The following is a 22790-nucleotide window of genomic DNA, read 5'->3' on the forward strand; positions in this document are numbered from 1 at the left end:
TTCTCGAAAATAAAACATATGATGTGACAAGTATTTTCATCAAATGAAAAGTCATATTAGATATATTGTCACTATCAATTTTTTTTTTTTGAGATGGAGTCTGGCTCTGTTGCCCAACTGGAGTGCAGTGGTGCCATCTCAGCTGACTGCAACCTCCACCTCCCGGGTTCAAATGATTCTCCTGCCTCAGCTTCCTGAGTAGCTGGGATTACAGGCATGTGTCTCCATGCCTGGCTAATTTTTGTATTTTTAGTAGAGACAGGGTTTCACCATATTGGCCAGGCTGGTCTTGAACTACTGACTTCAAGTGATCTGCCCACCTTGGCCTCCCAAAGTGCTGGGATTGCAGGTCTGAGCCACCATGCCCAGTCTACTCTCAATTTTTAACATTTCTTTTCAAAATATGAAGGAATCTTGGTTGCAACTATGGAAGAATTTTAATCAAATGACATAATAAAAATCTGAGTAAGAGAATCATTAGGCTAAATTGCAGAATTTTTATCATTTGAGTTCATTCAGTCATTAACTTATTGCATGTTAACATGAGTGCTCCATAAGCAGTCTATCATTAAACAATGCGTAATTGTGGAATTACATAATACTGTATAACCACTTTAAAACAAGCTGCGAATAAAATAACAACAACAAAAATAAACTGCAACTTTCTTGTCAATGTGTGGGGCTTGATTAGATCCTTGTTCAAAGAAATAAACTGCAAGAATCATTTCTTTTTTTTTTTTAAAGATGGGGTTTCACCATGATGGCCAGGCTGGTCTTGAACTCCTGACCTCAGGTGATCCACCCACCTCAGCCTCCCAAGAATCATTTCTTGAGAACAGGGAAATTTGAATTGGACAGGACATTAGATAATATTAAGGAATTAATGTTAATTTTGTTAAGAGTGATAATGGTAGTATAGTCTTATAGGAAGAAGTTCTTATGCCTATGTAGTGCATACTGAAGTTCTCAGAGATGAAGTGTCACAACATCTTGGGATTTATCTTAAAATACTCCACACACAAAAATAAAATATGGCCAACTGTTAGTAACCAGTAAACCTTGGTGATAGGCATATGGGGCTTCTTAAACTTTTCCCTCTACTTTTTTGTGTGTTTGAAAATTTTCATAATAAGTTAAAAAAAAAATGTAGTCACCAAGTAGTCCAAGCCTCTCACCCACTCCCTCTAGTGGCTAGTGGTGGTGATCTGGGTGCAAACAGGCTGTCTGTGGCAGTCTTAAACATGCTCAACTTGTCCCCTCCAAAATACCACCAGCCACTCATCAAATACTTACAAGGACACTCTCAAACTTTTTGTTTTTTTATTTGTGGTTATTGAGTTTTTAAAAATAGAAATGGAGGCAGACATCATTAGTCCGTTTAACAACCGGAATCCAGAGGAACAACTTCTGGACCCTCATGAATTTGAGAGCCACCAGCTGGGATTACCTGTAGTAGGACAACCAGTGTCTGAGGAGGCTGGTGGGTTCTGTCCACATGCCTGCGGTTGGCAGGAAAGGTTTTCATCGGCAGCTAGTTACTTAAACTTAAAAAACACCACGTTGAAAGCCTCAGGTCTTCCCTTTCTTTGGAGAGAATAGGTATGTGTAAGGTAGTAGGGAAGAAAAATAGATATTGTCTTATCCAGCCTCCTTTGAATCTCCCTCCAGGTTAACCATTTCCTCTAAAACATCTGCTGACCCACATCCAGGGCACCCAGAAAGCCCACCGTGTGGAGACCTTTTTCTAATTCTCCCCCAACACTTTTGCCCCTACCAGCTGAGCTGTCTGCTTACCAAGGGTCACTTCTGCTTGTTCCAAAACTCTTTTATGCCAGTTGTTCTTACTGTTATGATTCAAGTACAAACCAAGAAAACTTAAGCGTAGGACTCCCACCAGACAAAACATACAGGTCACAAAAAAGCATAGCTTGTACCTAATCAAAAGTTTGGTGGCTGGGCCTGGTGGCTCAGGCCTATAATTCCAGCACTTTGGGAGGCCAAGGAGAGTGGATCACAATGTCAGCAGTTCAAGACCAGCCTGGCCAACATAATGAAACCCCATCTCTACTAAAAAATACAAAAATTAGCCGGGCATGGTGACGCACACCCGTAGATCCAGCTACTTGGGAGGCTGAGGCAGGAGAATCGCTTGAACCTGGGAGGCAGAGGTTGTAATGAGCCAAGATTGTGCCACTGCACTCCAGCCTGGACAACAGAGCATGACTCCATCTCAAAAAAAAAAAAAAAAAAAAGTTTGGCAATCAAGTGAACTTTTTATGTCTTCAAATAAAATATGTAAGATGTTTAAGATGTATATTTTAAGTGATTCTCAACCTCTACCAATTATATTAATAAGCCAGTCAACCCTTCCACCTCGATAGTGTTGGATCAGAGGTTTTCCACCATCCTATGATTCTCTGTCCAGATTCCAGTGAAAATCATTCAAAACCAAATCATTCAAAAAAAAAACTTTTTCCACTGAGGGAATACACAGATTCTGCCCCAACCCCCCAACTCTCCGTTGATTATATCTCCTCCTGGCATTTTATTTAGGCTACTATTAAGATCCACTTGCATTTTCTGCGTGTGCACTGGTAGTTGAGGGTAGACACTTTCCCCACCCATCCCCTTTATACTCCACTTCAACCCCAGAGTGTGTGGGAAGGCCTCCTGGCCTTCCAGATTTTCCGCGGGTGATCCACACATTGGATAATTCACACGCCCATCATCAAGGCCTAACCATGTTAGAAAATGGAAGGACAGTGAAGTCTGCAGGAAGCTTTTCTAGAACATTTCACTCAGGTGCCTCATGGTCAGTCAGGGGTTTGGGCATCACTTCCTGGAGAAAGTCAGAGAGCAGGTGTGACCAGCTGCAGAAGGGGGAATCCTGGAATTGAAACACCTGGACTCTTTAGAGCAGCGTCTGAAGGCCTTGAAGTTTAGCCTCTGGAAGAAGCTGCTAGGCACTGGCCACAGCCCATGTGATGACACTGTGGCATGGGGTAATGAGTAACCTACCTCCACCCCTAGCTACACTTCTTGGAGAGCAGCTTAGACCCTCATCCCAGTGCCAAGGTAAGAGATAGATCAGGCCACAGGTAGGTAGAGATGTAGCCTTTGGACCTGTCCCATCACAGCCCAGGATTCCAGACTCAGGAACAGACACTATTCATGCAGGAACAATCTCACTGTTCATGAGGAGCTGGCTACAGTTAAAGGTGGAAGAAGTGTTCCTCTCTCAGCCTCAATTTCCGAATTTACTAGCTGAAGAGAGTGGATCTAATTGTCTCTCTGGTCGCTTCCAGCTGTACCTGCCTGTGAGGCTGTGACCCACCTGCAGTGGTGAGTTCAGCCAGTCACTAGCAAGAATGGATACCATTTAACAGGTCCCTTATCATTGGGGATGGGGGTAGGGGAGTGAATGGGACATCCCTGAAATTGGAGTGAGACCCTAGGTCTTGCAAAAAGGTAGGGCAACTCCCCCCATTTTAGACAGAAGCAGGAGATGAGGATGGGGCAATGGTCTGTCTTCCAAGGTCTTGAATCTGCCAGTTAGGGAAGGGGGTGCTCCTGCAGGCTAGCGCAGGAGACAGAGAGGGTGAGGGTGGTGCTGCTCTACGACCTAACTCGGCTTTGTGGCCAGAGGAGGAGGGTGGGGCGGGGAGTTGCTTCATTGTATAGCAGCGTCTTGGGATGGGGCCGCCTCGGGTCTCCGTCTCCTCGTCAGGGCTAGGTGGGGAGGTTCCACGGCCCGGCGCCCCGGTCACCAGCCTATCATGCCCCCTGTAGACGGCTCCACTTCTGGGCAGGGGAGCGGCAGGGGTCAGTCAGCTTTGGGAGCCCGGAATTCGGGCATGCTCCAGGACCGCAGTGGCGGCGGCGTGTCCCGCTCCACGTCCTCGGAGATGGTCCGGATGTCGCTGGCGAAGGGAGAGATGCGCGCGCGGGTCTTGAAGGTGGCCAGGCTTCCGCGGGGCCGCAGGCTCCACTGGCGCGTCAGCTTATGGGCCTCCTCCTCCTGCTTCATCCTCTCCAGGACCTCCTGCAGCACCGAGCGGAAGAGCCGGGACACCTCCTGCACCTCTGGCTCCTGCTCCTCCAACAGCTGCCGGAACCTGGGCGGGAGGGGAGGGCGCGTGGGACCACTCACCCGCAACAGCGGGCCTGGTACCTGGGGTGTCTAACCCTGAGGGGCTGCCCGTACATCCTGGTGGCCAGTTTACCCACTCTACCCTGCTCCTGAAGCGAATCAGGAACCACCCCACGTTGCTACTGCTTCAACCAATCCTGAGTTCAAAACCCAGCTCTGCCACTTCTGGCCTCCGTGGGCCTCAGCCTCCTCGTCTGTAATCTGAGATGATAGCTGCCTTTTTGTGAGCTATAATGAACTAAGGTGTGTAAAGATCCATCCTGACACTTACCTAAGGTTGTTGATGACAGAGCATTAAGGGGAGTCCTTTGCTGTGGCAGCCTTACTGATGGGAGGCCTTCTGGCTAAGCCTCTCCTGTCTGTTTACCCACTGGCCAGCATGATCTTTCTGAAACATATATCTGATGATGTCACTGCCCTTGTGATATTCCTTCCAGGTGAGCTGTTTGCCATGCACAGGGGTCCCCTGATACCTCCCCAGAAGACCCTGCACATCAGCCAGGAAGAATCACTTGTGACCCCCACATGTCCCAGGTTCTCCCGGGGGCCTGCGTGTTTTCCCAAGCTGTTTGCTCTGCCTAGGCTAGCTCTGCTTAGAGCTCATGAGTTAAGGTTAGCAAGTCTATTTAATACCAGATTTCCTCCACCAGATTGAGAGTCAGGACTTCTCAGTCTTCTCAGCAGTGACATGAGATGGGAAATGAGACAGGAAAATCATGACCTGTGTGTACCCAGCCTTCCCCCTCACTTTTGGGGATTGATTTGCTAGCCCAGATTCCCTTATCAGCAGCTCCATCCCATGACCCACCCCTGTCCCCAGGTACTTCTGGAATAGATATACTTTGGGAGGCTTCTGCAGTGCAGAATCAGAAAACTGGGGGAGGGTGAGGTTCTCCGCCTGGATGAAGGATGGGGAGGGGTGGTAAAAGCAACTGCAAAAACCAAGGAGTGTGGATGGGGCTGAAGAGGGTGAATGGGACTGAAGGAGAGGAGCTTTTAAAGGCAATTTCAAAGAAAAAGGTGAACAATTAATGCATATGTTGGTTAAAGGGATGGGTGAGGGAAGATTTTGGGAGACTAACAGGAATTTTAAGATGTTTTATTGTGGGTTTATATTCCTTTACAAAGAGAAGTGTAGATAAAGAACTTGAATTATTTTGAAATTACCCAATGCTTCTTTGACATCAGCACCAATCCTTCTGAGACAGGACCATGTGGTCACAGCTTCAGTAAGGTTACATTTATATTCAGGAACATTGTTGTACCCAAGCAGTGCCCCAGGGTTCTGTCTGAACTTTTCCTGTATACACACACACACTCTCCCTCTCTCTCTCACTGTCTCTCTCTCTCACACACACACACACATGCACACACACATGCATGCTCACTCACCTTTGGGCAGACTAGTGTGAAAGCTAACATAAGCTAGGATAATTAAGAATCTGATTTTGGAAATACATCTGGGAAAACTTCTCCAAGAAGATAATATTGAAGATAAACTGATGAAAGAAAAGAAGCCAGGTAAATTAAAATCCGGGACAATAACAATCTGGGCAGGGAGAAGAGAAAACTCAAAGGCATTGTGTTCTCATGAATCAAAACTCACACGCCTCCAGGAGCTGCCTCCTGCCTCCCGCTGGACTCTAACCCTAGCCCAGCATTCCTGGTCTCTTTCAGATTCCTTTTCCCCTCTTGCTCCTTCTAACAGATGACTAGGTCATCCAGGCTCCCTGGCTCTAGTCATGGTGGCCTCAGGCCCCTGCCACTGCAGCCAGCTTTCCTGGAGCCTGCAGCCCAACAGGGGTCCCCCTCCCAGCACTCACCTGAGGATGGCAGGCCCACAGTAGGAAGGGTGGATCTTGACGCAGACATCCTCCAGCTGCAGCCGCTCACTGGGGCTGAGGTCATAGGTGGGCCGGGGTGTGCTGGCCAGCCAGCTGTAGTCCACACCAGTGCAGACCTTCCTGACCACATTGCTGCGCTCCCGCTGCTGTCTCTCAGCCTCTCGCATCTGCCCCGTCAGCTCCATCATAAGTGTCTCCAGCACCATCTCAGCAGGGCTCCTGGAGGACAGCCGGGATGGGGCCTCGTTCCACCGAAGCCATGAGATGAGGGACATGGCCCCTGGTCCTGCTGAGACAGGACAGGTGTGTGTCTTTCCTGGGCCCCTCTGTTAGTTAGGGTGGCGAACCCGGGAACCCAAGGGGGAGGAAGGAGAGCTGGGACCTAGGGGAAAAGACCTGCTCTGCCCTCACAGCTGAGTGGCCTCAAGTAGGTGTGGGCAATCATTTCTAATTCTGTAAGACAAGATAGGACTGTTGTGAGAAGCAGTTGTGAATAAACTTGGTATACTGTAAGATCATATAAAAGTAAGAGACTAACCGTTATAACAATTCTTAAAGCATCCCCAGAGAAATGGCCTTCTGAATCCCCACTAACTCCCAACAAAGCAGGAAACATACTGACTATGGCCAAGCACAAGCTTTCCCTATGATTTAAGGGGAACACACACACACACACACACACTCAGAACAGATACATCCTATGTTAATCTAGGAGAACACACACACATACACATACACACACACACACACACACACACACACACTCAGGACAGATGCATCCTATGTCAATGTACCAGGAAAACACCCTCAGTTTCTAAATGCCTCCAGCTTATTGATGAAGGACACTTAGAACCATATGGGGTTGACATTAACCTGAAGAAACCCAGCTTGCCCACCATTCATTCATTCATCCTTTCAGCATTAATCAAGCACTGTGTACAAATCTGTGGAGGGACACAAACACGAAAGGATCCCAGGATCCTGCTCTCCAGAAGATGCAAGATTTGATGAGTAAACGCATTGACATCAATGGAGAGAGGGAGTTCTGGTGAAGCATAGAGTCAGCACTGATGTGAGAGGGGAAGGAGTGACCCTAGATGGTGAAAGGGGCCAGAGCAGACTGAGAGGTGACTGTGAGCTTCAGACTCATGGTCTGATGGAGAAGGGGTCCCAGGTGGAGGGAGGATTCAGCCATAGCACAAGGTGAGACAGCTAAGTGGAGCAGGAGGTATGACAGCAGCTACCCTAACTCATCACGGAGCCCCCAAATGGGCCTGCTCAATACAGATTTGATAAAGGACTGACTGAATAGATGAATGAATGAATGAATGAATGAATGGGTGAATGAGCTACTCCATGACCTGTCAGATGTGGTCTGTGCTTCTAACAACAGTGAAGGGAAATGACATTCCCGAGCTAAAGCCTGAAGTGGGTCTTCAAGGTACCCCACTTCCCTTTCTGCACCTTCCTCCCTCCAAGAAGTGCCTCCCTTCCATGCACCAGTGATCCTGTTCCTGCTTAGACCCTCCAAATGCAGAGAAAGAGGTCAGATAAGCTCAGTCTCAACAGCACGGTGATGAGGGCGTTGTCACCTCCGGAGGACACATGCATTTTTAGGCCACCCTCCCACCACTCTGCACCCCAATGCTTAACCCAGAGAAATGAATTTTTACGGTAGAGAATCAGGCACAGAGGGAACATTACGATGGGGTAGCAGCAGCTTTCTGGAAGGCCACAACTAAATCCCTTCTTACCATTGGAGATTTGAATGACCAACTCCTTTAGCAACCATCAGAATTAAGAAATCTGAAAACAAGCCAGGCATGGTGGCTCATGCCTGTAATCCCAGCTACTTTGGGAGGCCGAGGCAGGTGGATCATTTGAGATCAGGAGTTTGAGGCCAGCCTGGCCAACATGGTGAAACCCCGTCTCTACTAAAAATACAAAAATTAGCTAGGCGTGGTGGCACATGCCTGTAGTCCCAGCTACTCAGGAGGCTGAGACAGAAGAATCACTTGAACTGGGGAGGCAGAGGTTTCAGTGAGCTGAGAGGGTGCCACTGCATTCCAGCCTGGGTGACAGAACAAGATGCCATCTCAAAAAAAAAAAAAAAAAGAAAAGAAAGAAATCTGAAAACTTTCATTCTGCACTCAACCTAAGCCTATCACCAATGGAGGATTCAGATTACACAGCTGACCCCTCCCTGGGAGGTTGGGACGGAAGAATGGACCATTAGACCCTACTCCCGGGGTCAATAGCAGCTAGGACGTTTACTTTTCAGCCCTTAGCTGCTTTATGTGCCCAGAATAAAGGAGCTGGGCAGTGCTGTGTGTACTGTGGGGTGGGAGCACAGGGTTGGGGGTGTTATGGCCAGAGAGCCACGAGCACCAGGAGCCTCTGCCTAAGGCTAAAGGATTCTGTCAGGCACAAGGGCTGTAACTGTAACTAAATATGTCACTTTCCCTGGAGTCTTTTTAAAAGTATATGGCTTAGGTTGATGCTCAGCACCAAAAGAGTGAATAGTGTAGCCACTGAAAAGTACTACAAGCATGCCTAGTCACTCGTTCCTGCAAGGGCTACTGAACGTGCTGGACTATTTCACAGCTCCATGCCTTTGTCAGTGTTCCTCCCTCCGCCTGAAATGCCTGCCCATTCTGCGTGGAGACCAGATCTAGAGTCAGCACCCTCGGATGACCTTCCCACCTCCCAGGTAGATATGGCCACTTTCTACCTTGTCCCCTGAGTACATTCTGCACAGATGTTTTTCTTTTTTTTTTTTTTTGAGATGGAGTCTTGCTCTGTCACCCAAGCTAGAGTGCAGTGGTGCGATCTGGGCTCACTGTAACCTCCGCCTTCCGGGTTCAAGCCATTGTCCTGCCGCCTGCCTCAGCCTCCTGAGTAGCTGGGATTACAGGTGTGCACCACCACACCCAGCTAATATTTTGTATTTTTAGTAGAGATGGGGTTTCACTGTGTTGGTCAGGTTGGTCTCAAACTCCTGACCTCGTGATCCACCTGCCTTGGCTCCCCAAAGTGCTGGGATTACAGGCATGAGCCACCACACCTGGCCGCACAGGTGTTTTTCACAGCTCAAGAGCACTTTACGGAGTGTGACTGCCTACCTCTCTGACCCTGGGTATGGTATGTGGACAGGGCCTGTGCCTTATTCACCTTTCCGTCCCTGCTGCTGGGCATGTAGTCAGTAGGCACTTAATAATAGCAAACGAATGAATGAGTGCCTGAACAAAGGAATGAATCAGTGATGGAGAAGCCATATGGCTGGATCAAGGAACAAGCCCCACAGACCTGACCAGACCTGACCCTGAACAAGAGGGCATTTTTCAAAGCTCCTTAGGAGGTTTTTTTCTTCTTAATCTGGTTTTGCATTTGAGCTGAAAGAAGATTGCAAGAGAGTGGCTTGGCAATGGAGGGCTCTCCTGTGGCCGAGAGAAATGTGGGAGAAGCAATGGGAGACACTGAAGATAACTTTTGCCTCTAGGTGAAATAGACTTCAGAATATCCATGCCACGGCCACGTAAGCTAACGAACTGTGAAATAAAGCATGTTCCGTTTCCTTCCTTGTCAACTATACCTTCCTAACAACGTGGAGGGTGAGATTCAGACGGCATTCTTGGACTCCTCAGAGTTCTTTTCTGGCACACAGAGGCGGGTGGGGACAGCTCCTGGCCCCCCAGCCTGCCTGCCTCTCTTCCCACCTCTGCTTCACCCGCATGGTAAGGGGTCTTGCAAACATGCATGGAGACACCCCAGTTTTCACCTCCAAGGCCCAATCACACCCCCACAACCAGCCACCTCTTTGCCACCTTGCCACCCTCTGAATTAGTGTTGCTTGCTGGCACTGCCACCTGCCCTGCTCAGTGGCCCCTTCTGTGGGGAAGTGGGCGGGTGACTGTCTGGCAGGGAATTCGGATTTCAGTCCCTAAGCCCGATCTGGAAGGGAAGTGCCCACAGGGTGGCATGTCTCCTGAACCCCTAGACTCCTCACCTCGAGGCAGAGTGAGGCCAGAAGCAAGCCTGAGTCCAGCCTGGGGTGCAGCCTGTGTGGGGTCCCGCTTCCCTAGGCTTAAGGCTTCTGACCTGAGCTGGCCTCTAGAGAAGGTGCTTTGTCACCCACCTCCCCCAGCTTCAGATGGCAGGGGCTGAGTGGGGAGATCCCACCTGAGTCCTGAATTCTGTGGGCTCTGAGCCTCTTTGGCCCAGGTGTAGGGTCTCACAGGGGAGGAAGGTGTTCTGAGTCATCTCTTCCCCAACCCCTCACTCCCTGCAACTCTGGCCAGGACTGGAGGCTTTGGCAGAGACAAGATTTCTGCTGGTGCTATTTCTGTCCTGGTGCCAGCTGCTCCCCCAGGAGGCTCTTCAGTGGGTCTGATTAAGTTCTTAAGGGCAAAGAAGGGAGGGAGAGACAGAGGGAGGAAAAATGGGGACAGAGAGGCAGGTGGACAAGCCAGACAGACTCCAGAGGGGCTGCCTTATCCCAGGGTATCCCCAGAAGCTGACCCACAGCTGAGACTGGGAAGGACGTGGTGCCTGGAGGAAGTCTGTTAAACTACAGCAAAAGCAAACTTCACTGAGTGTCTGGCACAATTTTCTATACCGCCTGGTTCTAAATTCACCACTGTGGCAGAGCCAACTCCTCAGTTTAAGCCTCAAGGCCCCCAAACTTGGCTCCCCACCTGGAGAGTGGCAGTGCCATGGTGACCTCAGGGCCTTCCCATGACAAACTCTTCCTACTCAGTCAACGGCACTTACAATCTGCCTCAAATGCATGAGCGCTGATTGAATCCTTGTTTTTAAAAATTAGGATAGGGCTGGGCGCGGTAGCTCACGCCTGTAATCTCAGCACTTTGGGAGGCCGAAGCGGGTGGATCACGAGGTCAAGAGATTGAGACCATCCTGGTCAACAAGGTGAAACCCCGTCTCTAGTAAAAATACAAAAAATTAGCTGGGCATGGTGGCGTGTGCCTGTAATCCCAGCTACTCAGGAGGCTGAGGCAGGAGAATTGCCTGAACCCAGGAGGCGGAGGTTGCGGTGAGCCGAGATCGTGCCATTGCACTCCAGCCTGGGTAACAAGAGCGAAACTCCATCTCAAAACAATAAAAAAAGAGAGAGAAAAAGAAAAAAAAAATTAGGATAGACCAGGCACGATGGCTCATCCCTGTAATCCCAGCACTTTGGGAGGCCTGAGTTCAGGAGTTCAAGACCAGCCTGGGCAACATGGTGAAATTCCATCTCTACCAAAAATATAAAAAACTAGTTGGATGTGGCGGCACGTGCCTGTAGTCTCAACTATCTGGGAGTGTGAGGTGAGAGGATAACTTGAGCCTGGGAGGTAAAGGTGGCAGTGAGCTGAGATCATGACACTGCACTCCAGCCCGGGTGACAGAGTAAGACTCCCATCTCAAAAAAAAAAAAAAAATGGAAATACCCTTTATCAAGTTAGGTAAGATCCCCTTCTTTATGTTTAAAAGAAAAAAGGGCCGGGCGCGGTGGCTCACACCTGTAATCCCAGCACTTTGGGAGGCTGAGGCAGGTGGATCACCTGAGGTCAGGAGTTTGAGACTAACCTGGCCAACACGGTGAAACCCCATCTCTACTAATAATACAAAAATTAGCCAGGCATGATGGCATGTGCCTGTAATCCCAGCTACTTAAAAGACTGAGGCAAGAGAATGGCTTGAACCTGAGAGGTGGAGGTTACAGTGAGCCGAGATTGCACCATTGTACCACAGCCTGGGCAACAAGAGCAAAACTCCATCTCAAAAAAAAGAAAAGAAAAGGATCCATGTGGAATATTGGCCAATAGCTCAGTCTTAGGAGGTGCTAAAGTGTTTATGGGTGTCTACAATATCTTAGATTCAAATAGTTCAGAAAACGTTACATAAATATATATACACATACCCCATAAATAGGATGTTGGGGCTCCGAAACCAATATACCAAGATATGGCATTTGGACATGCTGAACTGAAGAAGCCTCACGGTCTCTCTGGCCCTCCCCAGGACCACCGTCTCTCCCAAAACCTGTATCTAAGATCCAGACCCATCAAAGGGAATGATGGTTTTTTTCTTCCCTTCCTTTTTTTTTTTTTTGGTGCCGTGACTCAGAAACGAACTGAGATTGCTGCAGCCACAACGCAGAGTACTAACCACTATACGATCACGGCCTCTTCCCTTCCTTAAGATGGAGAATGACCCCCACCTGAACAGACCCTCTCACAGGTACAATGGCTCATTTCTGTTCCCTGACCCATTCATTCTCCCTAGTAATCCTCTCGCCAGAACTGCTCTTCCTCCCCTCCCATAACCTGCTTTTCCAGGATGGTATAGAAGCTTCTGAACCCCAGTATGGGGTGAGCAGTTCCTCTGTGATTCTCCCCATGTACACATTCATTATAAATTTGTATGCCTTTTCTCCAATTCATCAGCCTTTCTTGAGTTGATTTTTCAGTGAACCTTCAGAGGGCCAAGCCCTTGGCCTCTACAAGGGCCGGCAAATGTGACAAAATACTAGCAATTGTTGTATCTGGGGGGTATTGATGGATATTTATTGCACTTTTCTGCATGTTTATGCATATTCATAGTCTAAAAGTTGGAAAACTCTACCTCAAAACTCACTTGTGCAGGAAGCCTTCCTGATTCTCTACCTGACGGCCTGCTTTGTTCCCTGGAACCCCTGCCTGCAGTTCCCATTCTGCTGATTTCTGCTGCTGCGCCTTTCTCCACCCACGAGCCTGGGCATCAAGGGCTGGCACAGTGGAGTGCGTGGGGCATCTAGGGTCTGGAGACTGAATTGCAGGCTGAGTCTTATCCACTCACTCGCTCAGCAAACACAGGGCGGGTATGCCTGTCGCTGTGCTAGGTGCTGGGACTCCCTCAGGAGTATACACTCAAGAGAGGAAGGAAAACAAGCAGACAAGCGATTGCGATGCTGCCAAAGGCACAGCTCTCCTGAGCAGAAGGGCACTCCTGGGCTTTGGCTGCACAGTCCATGCAGGGTGTGCCCAGGAAGTGCCTGCCCACTATTCTCTGCGTAACATTACAGCTCATTAACCAGCGAGGCCTTGGTTTCTGCATTTAAACAGTGGTGTTAAGACACCAGCTCAGCCCACTCCACTGGGTTCCTCTGAGACTCGGGTGAAAGACAGTATGTGAAAGCATTCGGTAAACTATAAAAATCCTGTGCAGTAACCAGGGGTTGTAATTTTTATGACACAATCAGGCGGCTAAAAAGTTCACCTGAAGGCCGGGAGTGGTGGTTCACACCTGTAATCCCAGCACTTTGGGAGGCCAAGGCAGCTGGATCACTTGAGGCCAGGAATTTGAGACCAGCCTGGCCAATATAGTGAAACCCCATCTCTGCTAAAAATACAAAAATTAGCCAAGTGTGGTGGCATGCGCCTGTAATCCCAGCTACTCGGGAGGCTGAGGAATGAGAATTGCTTGAACCCGGGAGGTGGAGGCTGCAGTAACCCAAGGCAGTGCCACTGCACTCTAGCCTGGGCAACATAGCAAGACTGTCTCAAGAACAAAAACAAAAACAAAAACAAAAACCCCACCTGGAAAGAGGTGAAGACCCTGTGGAGAGGAGACAGCTGACCAAATCCAATGATGACACAAAACAAGAAGAAAAGAAATGAAAGCCAGCTAGGAGCACGGGCTGGGCCCTGCTTCGTAAGACCTCCATCCACCTCGGGGGCCTCAGTGAGAATCTTTGGGCTGTTGCCCTCCTCCCTCTGGGAGCCTGGGTGGGGACACGGTTGCTGCTGTCCCTCAACAGACGCCTTCCATTCCCTCTCCCCATATTCCCTCCACAGAGTCTGGGGCCTGGGGTCCAGTCCCCTCCCCACTCACCACCTCCACTGCTTTTGACCTCAGATGCATGCTGGAGGCCTGGCTGCGCCCCCACTCCGCCTTCGCTTGATCACCAGCTCAGGTGGAGCAGGCTGGGCTTCGGGAGACGGCGCAGCCTCCAGCAGAGAAAACCTGAATTCAGTTCCTACACCCTTCCCTTCCCTTAGCGTGTATGCTGCCTGTGTTCAAGTCACATTCATCGGCCCAAGCCTCAGTTTCCCCCATCTATAAGGGAATAATAAAGACTCTCAGTCTGGGCGGAGATTTCTCAGTTACTTGAAGTTACTGTGAAAATCCAATGAGGTCATGTCTGTGTAACTGTTTTATTTTTATAAGCTAACAAGAAGCTGGTTCACCTAGATCAGTGGCTGCCATTGTGGCTTAGTGCAGATTCTTACCCTGGGGTCCTAGGGAAGATTAAGAGATTTATGAACTTGAATGGGGAAAAAAGTCATCTTATTTCCACTAACCTTTAACTGAAATGTGGTATTTCCTTCAGTTGTGAATGAGGGCTGTAGATCACAGTATCAGTAGCCCTGTGGCTTTATCTCCTGCAGAAGTCACAGATTTTTCACAAAACACTTTAAAGTTGTTATTCTTTAATTATCAAGTATACTCATCACTACTGTGACATCATGACCTTTATTAGACTTGCTGCTAGGTTTATTACTTCACATGTTGATAGGGAAGCACACGTATTACTCTATCACAAATTTCTGATTTTTTTTTTTTTTTTTTTGGATAGCTGCATTGCAATAGAGCTTGTTTCCTTTGTAACCCAATCAACTTGCTGTTATGCATTTAGAAGCATTTTTCTGAAGATGTGTTCACACAGGCTTCACAGACTCCCAAAGGGGCCCAGGGCACACAAAGTAAAGGACCACCTGGCTTGGTGTAATCTTGACCCCAGTTTGGTTCCTGGCCTTCCTCAGCCCTGGCTTCTGGTCACCACGTTGGGAGAGCTGAGCCTCCCTGTTTCAAGAGGCCCAGGTGATGCGGCCTCGGGTTTACAGAGAAGAGCAGATGATAGGGAAGCCCTCGTGTGTTCTGTCTCTGTCCTTTGGCATCACTCACCCACGCCTGTTATCTTCCATTCTCTGATGTCCTCTTTCCTCTTTCCTTTCCTCTCCATTGCCCCCTCCCCCTGCCCACACACTCTCGGAGGCTTCCTTTCAGTCTATTTTGCACATCCCTGAGGATAAAGTCTTTCCTGAGGCTCCCTGGGAGGCGCCACTGCCAGCTGTGGCTCATTAGCTGTGCTGGAAGAACTCTCCATGGTGCCTCAAGGGCAAGAGGCGTCTCTGCCTTGCAGTTGGCACTCAGAGGGGGACCAGCGATGTCTCCATGGTGGGAACCATGTGGGATGTGCCCTTGGAGCTAGAAACAGGGCTCTGATCCCCTGCGGCAGGGATGAGAGTGCTCTCACCTCTAGTGAGAACCAAGGCCCCGCGCTGGCTCCAGCCAACCAGTGAGGGCGTGCAGACCTTGTCCAGGAAGGCTGATTTCTCAGTGCAAAGGGAGCCATGGCCAGGGGACCCGACCCGGGTCCTCCACCTTTCAGGCTGAGCTGGGTACCTGCAGGCCAGGGAGAGGGGCTGCCCTGTGTGACCTGCCAGGCCCGGGCACAGAGCAGCACCTGAGCCAGGCTGTCCCAAAGCACCAGCTGCTTCACTGCACCGGCAGGCTGACTCTGCTGACCCCAGAACCTCATGCCGGGCAGAGACTTCTCAGTAGGGGCAGAGAGTAGGTGCTTCTCTGGCTAATCTTCCTCCCAGCCCTGTGTTTGATAAGGCCCAAGTCCAACTTTACAGGTTGCAGATTGATCTTATTTCTCTTTGGCATCATAGAAAAATAACCTGTAATCCACCAAGCCACGTGTGAGGAGGCCTGACCTGTGTGGATCCTCTGCCCACCTGACAGACATCTGCTCACTTGTCAGGAACCCCTCAAGAAACAACTCTCTGCAGCCGGCCCCTCACTGCCCCCGACGCATGGAGCACTGATCCCGACCACCAGGGCCTGGCACAGGGGCCCAGCACCACAGCATCCAGCAAACACGTTTCTCACGTTTTTGGTTGTTTATCTCTCCCGCACCCAGCTATGAACTCTGCAAGGGAGGGAGCTGTGCTGGTTGAATCTTCTGCACACAGTGGCCCTTGATAAGCAGTTCCTGAATGAATGAGTGAATGGCAGCCAGTCCTCCCCATTCTGAGGCAGAGGTGCAGCCCGGAGAGGGCGTGAACACAGGTCTGAATGATCACAGTGGGAAGGGACCGACCCTGATGCCTTGGTTGCCGCCAGACTTTCCTTCCAAGCCTGCTCTTCTCCCTGGCGCCCCACCCTGAACCTATCTGCCCGGGCCGGCTCTCCTGGGCATGTTACCGGGGACGCACAGACTGTTCTGTGGTCGAGGGGACTGAGGCACACCCATCACCCTCGGGCGCTGGGCACTGCTGCATCCCCAGAGCCTGACTCTGTGCCTTGGACTTAGTAGGTGCTTGAATCACGGTTCACAAACCGATGCAAGAGTCTCTGATCTGGGTTTCACTTTCCTTCCCCTGCCTGTGTCCGCTCTATAAAGGCAGAAGGGAACATGCTGGAGCTGAGTCCTCCCCGAGGGGCTTGTAGTTCCAGAACAGACAGAAGCGATGGCCTCCCACAGGCTTACACAACAAGGAGCAGGCTATAGCCCCGAGGATGCTGCAGGGGCTGCCAATTCCTGTGGAACTGGCGAGGACTGAAGGGGCCTCCCTGTGGCCATCTGGGCCCTGGTGGTGGATGGCTTTCTATGCTCTCCAGCCTGCCACACCCTCTGAGGCCACCCCACCCAGCTCCAGGCCTCGGCCCTAACTTCCAAAGGTGCAGCTGTGCCAGGGCACGGGTGGGAAAGACACTGTCTCCTGGGGAGACCTCCCTCTTACCTCTGAGGTCAGCCTCTGCTCAGGGGCAGCGTTGCAGCAGGGGGCCTGTGTTCTGCTTCCCAGTCTGGGAGAAGAGAGAGTCTGGATGTTTTCAGGAAAAAAAAGAAAGTTCAGCAGCCACAGCAGGGCAGGGCAGACTACATCCTCTAGTCTCCCTTGGCGTCTCTGCTGCTGCCAGCTGGCCTCAGGATTTTGGGTCCTCTCTTTGGGTTTCTGAGTTTTACCAAGAGAAGAGACCGGAGGAAAGATCCAGCCTGCACTGTTGTTTGTGAGGTGTGCGTGCGTGCGTGCGTGTGTGTGTGTGTGTGTGTGTGTCCCAGGAGGCTGGAGCCACAGCTTCCCTGATGAACCATGGAGGCGGGCCAGCTCCTGAGCGGTGGTTGCCCTGGAGACCCACCTAAGCCTCTTTGCCTTGAGCAGCCTTATCTGTAGAGGGAGTGGCTGAGCCGACACAAAAGCCTGAGACGACCAGGCCCCGGTAGTAGGGGAGCACTTGTGTCCAGATGGCATTCTGGGCCCCTTCCTCCTCCAGCCAGTGCTCAGTGCGGCGCAAACTGGGTGACATGCTCCCCCAACCCTCTGCAGGGACCTAGGTGTGCCTGCTACTGGCACATGTTTCCTACCTGGCGGGGGGGGCTCCTGGATGGTGATCCCCTTTCCATCAACTCCGTCCTACAGGAGACGGGGGATTCCGCCTTTGCCCCACCAGATCGCTCACCTGTCTTCCTCTCTGCTTATCTAAATTATTTCCTTCCCTCAATGCAAGCTCAAGAGCAGACAGCTGTGACTTTCGGAAGGAGGGGCTATCCAGGAAAAGAGGGAACAGGGAGCACAAAGCATTGATGGGGAGGTATTTGAGAGGACATCTGGAGCTAGCAGAAGCATCCTGCTGCGGCTCTGCAGCTTCCCACACTCAGGTCTGGGCCTCCTTCCTGTCTCTGCTCTCTGGCCACGCTGTCGCTTGTAGACTGTTCTGGCTAGGAGCCACGTGTGGGCCAGCTTGCACCTAACAGACACTAGGTGGCACCAAAACAGATGCACGCTGCCCTGTGAGGGGCATGGCAATACCTTAATGGGCATGAAGCTGCATCATAATAGATCTTAGGTAATGCTGTGCTGGGTGATGGAGTGACTTTTGCACACATCTGATTTTGCTTGTGTTGGAAATAAAGCAGAAAGTACAGCTAAGAAGAAATTAAACAATGGCTGACGAAACAGACTTATTTTTTGCCCACCTGCCTGCCTGCATGATCTCATCCCAGGGTGAGTTGTCATTCATGGCTGGTTCCATCCGCCTTCCCTCCCCATTCATCAAGCAGGCAGGGATCTTGAGTCAGGAGCTGGATCATATACTTCTCTTGATCAGTTCACAGCACGACAGTCCCAAAGATTGAGAGGGTCACTTGGTGATGAAAGATCCCCACATTTGGGGGAGCTGAAGCTGACCTCCTCTGACCCACAGTTCCCAGGCGGCCTCCCCCTCAGGGTCAGCTAAGGCCAGAGTCACCCAAAGCAGGTAACTGGGACTCCCCACCTCTGAGTACCCCAACACTCTCCTGGCACTTTCCCAAGGGGCATGGCTTGGAGGTCCAAAGGCAGAAATTCCGAGGCATTTCCACACTGTAGGGAAGGGAGCAGGGGATGACAAGACTTTACCTTCCCTTTAGGAAAGTTGCTGGAGGCAATTTGGAGACACGGGCCAGGGACCAAGTCACATGCTCATCTGTGCAGCACGGATTTCTAAAGCACCATTCTACAGGGGCTAGGAGCTGGCTGAGCCTGGCTCTTCCCTCTCCACGTGTCCCAGCCAAGCCTGTGTGTGCTGGATCAGGCAAGGAGGAGGTGGAAGTCTGGCAGGCAGGTGGGGAGCAGGGACAGCATTAGGGCCCAGAGTTAAAGACTTTTATCTCCAAGTAGTACAACCTTGGGTCTGCTACCAACCATTCTGTGTTTGAGTAAAAACCATTCCTCCCCTTTCTATAGCCATGCTTTTGTGTTAATCTCTCCCACTCTAAGGCACACACAATAAATGTAAATGAGGTCATAGAGGCCAATGTTTTGAGCCATGGGAAAGATTCCGTCGCAGCAGCTGCCAAGGCCAGATGCGCTTCAGGACTCCTGACCCTGGGACACCAGGGAACAGGCACAGAGATGACCCGAGTTACAGCAATTTCCCCCAGCCCCTCTCCTGCATTTTTCAAGTGGTGCCTGTGATCAGGAGAGGGAGACATCCCCTACCCCGGAACTCTCCCTGACAGCTGCTTTGACACCATAACTCACATGCCTTGGTGGGTGTGTTGACTGCTCATTTATTCTGATGTTCACCTGTGGAGGGTTTGTGATTATCCTTGCTGAGTGTGAATTTGCTCTGGGGAGAAAAGGTGGTGGTTGTTTTTTTCTCATTTGGCACGGATGGAAGTTGCTGGAGCATAGTTAGTTATTCAGCAACCATCAAATGCAAAAGCACCAGTGGGGCCTGCAACATTGCCTCATAGATGGCATTTGATTAATAAATTGGAAATTTGGAGTTATGAGGCTATTGCAGGCGAGGCTGGGTTGAAATCCGCATGGAGACTAAAGAAGAGTCCTGGCTGTGTGTTTGTGTGCGTGTGTGTGTGTGTGTGTGTGTGTGGTGTGTGTGTGCATGCACGCGCGCGTGCACTCCTTCTATTCTCTCCTCGCTGGAGTCTTTCCAGGCTATTTCAAACCATTTCTTCTTTTTTTTTTTTTCCTTTTCTTTTGAGATAGAGTCTTGCTCTTGTCACCCAGGCTGGAGTGCAGTGATGTGATCTCGGCTCATTGCAGCCTCTGCCTCCTGGGTTCAAGCGATTCTCCCGCCTCAGCCTCCTGAGTAGCTGGGACCGTGTGTGTCACCATGCCCGGCTAATTTTTTGTATTTTTAGTAGAGATGGGGTTTCACTGTGTTGGCCAGGATGGTCTTGATCTCCTAACTTCGTGATCTGCCCACCTTAGCCTCCCAAAGTGCTGAGATTACAGGTGTGAGCCACCGCACCCGGCCTCCAAATCATTGCTAACCACTCAGTCATGCACTGGGTTTTCCAAGTCCTGCAGAAACTCTGTGTAGCCCAAAATCCCAAATGAAGTTGAAATAAACTGACAGAATATTCATAGGTACAGCCCAGACTTGCAGTTACCTAGACCTCTTCATTCTGGGCATCCCTCTTTCTATTCCTGAGGCCATGTTTCCTCTTTAGGTACTATGAATTGAATGTATGTCCTTCCCAAAATTTGACGTTGAATCTCCCAAGATGATGGTTAGGAGGTGGGACCCTTTTGGGGTGATTAGGTCATAAGAGGGGAGCCCTCAGGAATGAGATTACTGCCCTTATGAAACGGTCTTAGAGAGCTCCTTGGCCTTTCCACCAAGTGAGGACACCATGAGAAGATGCCTCCATGAACTAGGAAGTCAGCAGACACTGACTCTACTGGCATCTTGATCTTGGATTTCCCAGCCTCCAGAGCTGTGAGAAATAAATTTCTGTCATTTATAAGCCACCAGTTTATGGTATTCTGTTGTAGCAACCCAAATGCATTCAGACATCAGGTACAGGAAGCAATGTGTCTGACTGCAGGAAAAATGAGAATGTTCCTTCCCTGCCAGCTGGCTGGGAACGAGGCATAATGCATTTCTCATTCACTCACCAGGCATTTATTGGCTGTCGACTCTGTCTAGACAGCAGCTTGACACTCCATTTCCATAGAATCACTCACCACCGCTTCTTTTCAGTTCTGCCCTGTGGTCTGATGGAGTAACCTGAGGGCCCGTGGCAGAAATGGCTAGCTGTCCACCAACAGTCACGTTTCTCCTCCAGAGTACATGAACATGTAGTAAACATGCTCCTGGGAAGCAGCTGTCCAGCCGGGACTTCCTTCCCCATCCTCTCTCCCATCTAGTTGGGGCCATGTGATGATAGGGTATAGATGGAAGGGACGTGGGCCACTTCAAGGTGTGGCATGTAGACACCCTGTGCAACTGTCCACCTTCCACCTTTCCCCTTTACTGATCATCAGCCAGAACTCTGAGGCCCTCAGGGGCGGAGGAGATACAGTTTTGAAGGAGTTTAGGTCCCTAAATCACTTCTGAAAAGCTACTCACTGATCATTCATGTTGAACTCTAATATGTGCAAAAAATCATGTGCTTATTGGGTCAAAGCACTGAGTTGGGGGTTCTCTGTAACAGCAGTTGGCACCACCCAGCACGCACCAGTCCTGTGAGAAAGTTGCGATGTTACATGCCAACAAGAGGTCAAGTAGAATGATGGCCTCTAGGAAGGGCCATTAGCAACAGGGAGGGGTGCAGGTTATTGGAGACACTGCCACTGGAGCTTGGAGGTGGGCCCAGGACTCCCAGGGCGACCCCACCAAGGACACAGGGTCTGCTCTTGCTCTGTGTGACTCTTCACACGGGCACAGCACCTCCGCCGTTCTCCAGGAAGTCTGGCTAAATCAGAAGTTGCTGAAAGTTTTAGAGAAGAGCTGAACAGGGAGGTGTTCACTGCACCTGCGCAGCACGGCAAACCCCACCAATTGCCCTCGGACGTTGACTCTCTCCACAGTCTCTCCCTCCAGCCACCATCGGGTTCCCGCTTTACTGACACCCCTTCCCTGTGGCTCCTGCCTCCCCACTCCTGGATCTCCCTTCTTGTGGGAAGTAGAAAAGTTCCTTTTGAAAGTTTCCTTTCTTGTTAAAGAATAAGTGTGCTAGTAACTCCATTAAGCCCTATCCTATGTAGCTGTTAGACATGCCATGCTTACAGGCACATAGCACATTCTACATCCTTGTACTTGAACCAAGATATCTGTGTTGGACGTGCTCACGGACATGCTCCAACTCTTCATGGCTTTTACCTGTTTAGAAAAGTTTTAAGTTATTAACCAATCAGGTTTTAATTTAGATTGTGAGGTCTGACTCCAGGCAACAGAGATCAGACACAGCAGTAAGGACAACCCCAAATGCATAAGGGATAAATTTGTGGGTTTTCCTTCGTTCATTGTATTCTCGTGGCACAATGGCTGCTGGGAGTATTCTTCCTGCAGTCCAGGAAGTAAAAATTGCGTTGCTGAAAGATCCTTTGTCTCAGTGCTGATTTTTCTTTGTGGCACCGAGCATCCGTTTCCAACATTTATTTCCAAGACTTCTCCACACAGCCAGTGACGACTCTCAGCAGCCACCTCGCTGAGGGCTGGGCTCGGAGATGAATGAGGCTGAGACATGAGCCGCAGCGGTGAGGCCTGAGGTGCTCAGTTCCCCGGGTTCCCAGTTCAGCAACCTGCCTCCTCCCACAGCGCCTTTCTATAGAGAAGCCAGGGACAAGAATATGGCTGCTCTAATGTAATCCTTCCCCAGAAGTCAGAGGGGAAGCCTTGCTGTTGGTACGAGAAGGACTGAGAACAGTTCTTTCTGGAAGCTTCTCCTCCAGCGTGTTGACTGATAGACCCATAAGCAGCTGGAATCCTACCCCCTAGGAACTCTAAGTGCTCTGTTTTTCATTCACCACATCCACCCTCCCTGCACACTAGCCCCACATTCATTTCCTCAACAAAGGTTTTCTAGGCACGTAATTAGTGCGGCCCCAGGACCCGGTGCCAAGGGTGGAGCTGGAGAGGGCAGGCCCACGTGTGACCGCATGGGGCTCCCAGTGTGACCGCATGGGGCTCCCAGCCAGAGGAGGAAGACAGGCTGTGTGCAGCAGGGCTGGGAGCTGCAGAAACCCAGAGATGTCCCGGAGGGTGGCCCTGCCTCCTGGCTCCCACTCCCGCACCATACACCGTGTTCCTTCATCCCTGGGCTGCTCTATGAAGAATCCCAAAACAGTACGCGATGGGGAGCTCCGATGCCCCTTACTCCCACACGTGCTGAGATCATGGGCTCAGAATAAGCTAGCAACTTGCTCATTTAGCACTGCAAGTGAGAAGCAAAGCCAGGACAATAGACTAGGTTTTTTTCCCAAACCATTGCCCTCCCCACTGCTGACCTTGTG

At 50.4% G+C, this 22790-nt stretch overlaps 1 protein-coding gene across 2 annotated transcripts; it reads right to left on the reverse strand.

Annotated features, from left to right (window-relative positions):
• Window positions 1-745: 745 nt before the first annotated feature.
• On the reverse strand, window positions 746-17158 carry RD3 (RD3 regulator of GUCY2D). 2 transcript variants are annotated; one of them, XM_012459593.3, is made up of 3 exons: window positions 16788-17158; window positions 5974-6280; window positions 746-4115 (listed from the first exon to the last, which is right to left on the reverse strand). In XM_012459593.3, exons 2-3 carry the CDS (start codon window positions 6267-6269, stop codon window positions 3824-3826), a joined length of 588 nt encoding a protein of 195 aa, XP_012315016.1. In that variant the 5' UTR covers window positions 6270-6280; window positions 16788-17158; the 3' UTR covers window positions 746-3823. The 2 variants fall into 2 exon arrangements, with proteins under 2 accessions (XP_012315016.1, XP_012315015.1); XM_012459592.2 differs by having other exon boundaries at window positions 5974-6283.
• Window positions 17159-22790: the final 5632 nt, after the last annotated feature.

The sequence above is a fragment of the Aotus nancymaae genome, unplaced genomic scaffold (assembly GCF_030222135.1).
Source record: "Aotus nancymaae isolate 86718 unplaced genomic scaffold, 86718_ANA_hifiasm-v0.15.2.pri h1tg000032l_0, whole genome shotgun sequence".
Lineage (NCBI taxonomy): Eukaryota > Metazoa > Chordata > Mammalia > Primates > Aotidae > Aotus > Aotus nancymaae.

Excerpts from the sequence above, each read along its gene's own strand:
- RD3 (XM_012459593.3), bottom strand. The coding sequence starts at position 6,269 with ATGTCCCTCATCTCATGGCTTCGGTGGAACGAGGCCCCATCCCGGCTG. Across the intron at positions 4,116-5,973 it reads TGTGGGCCTGCCATCCTCAG|GTTCCGGCAGCTGTTGGAGG; the intron begins GTGAGTGCTGGG and ends CCTCCCGCCCAG.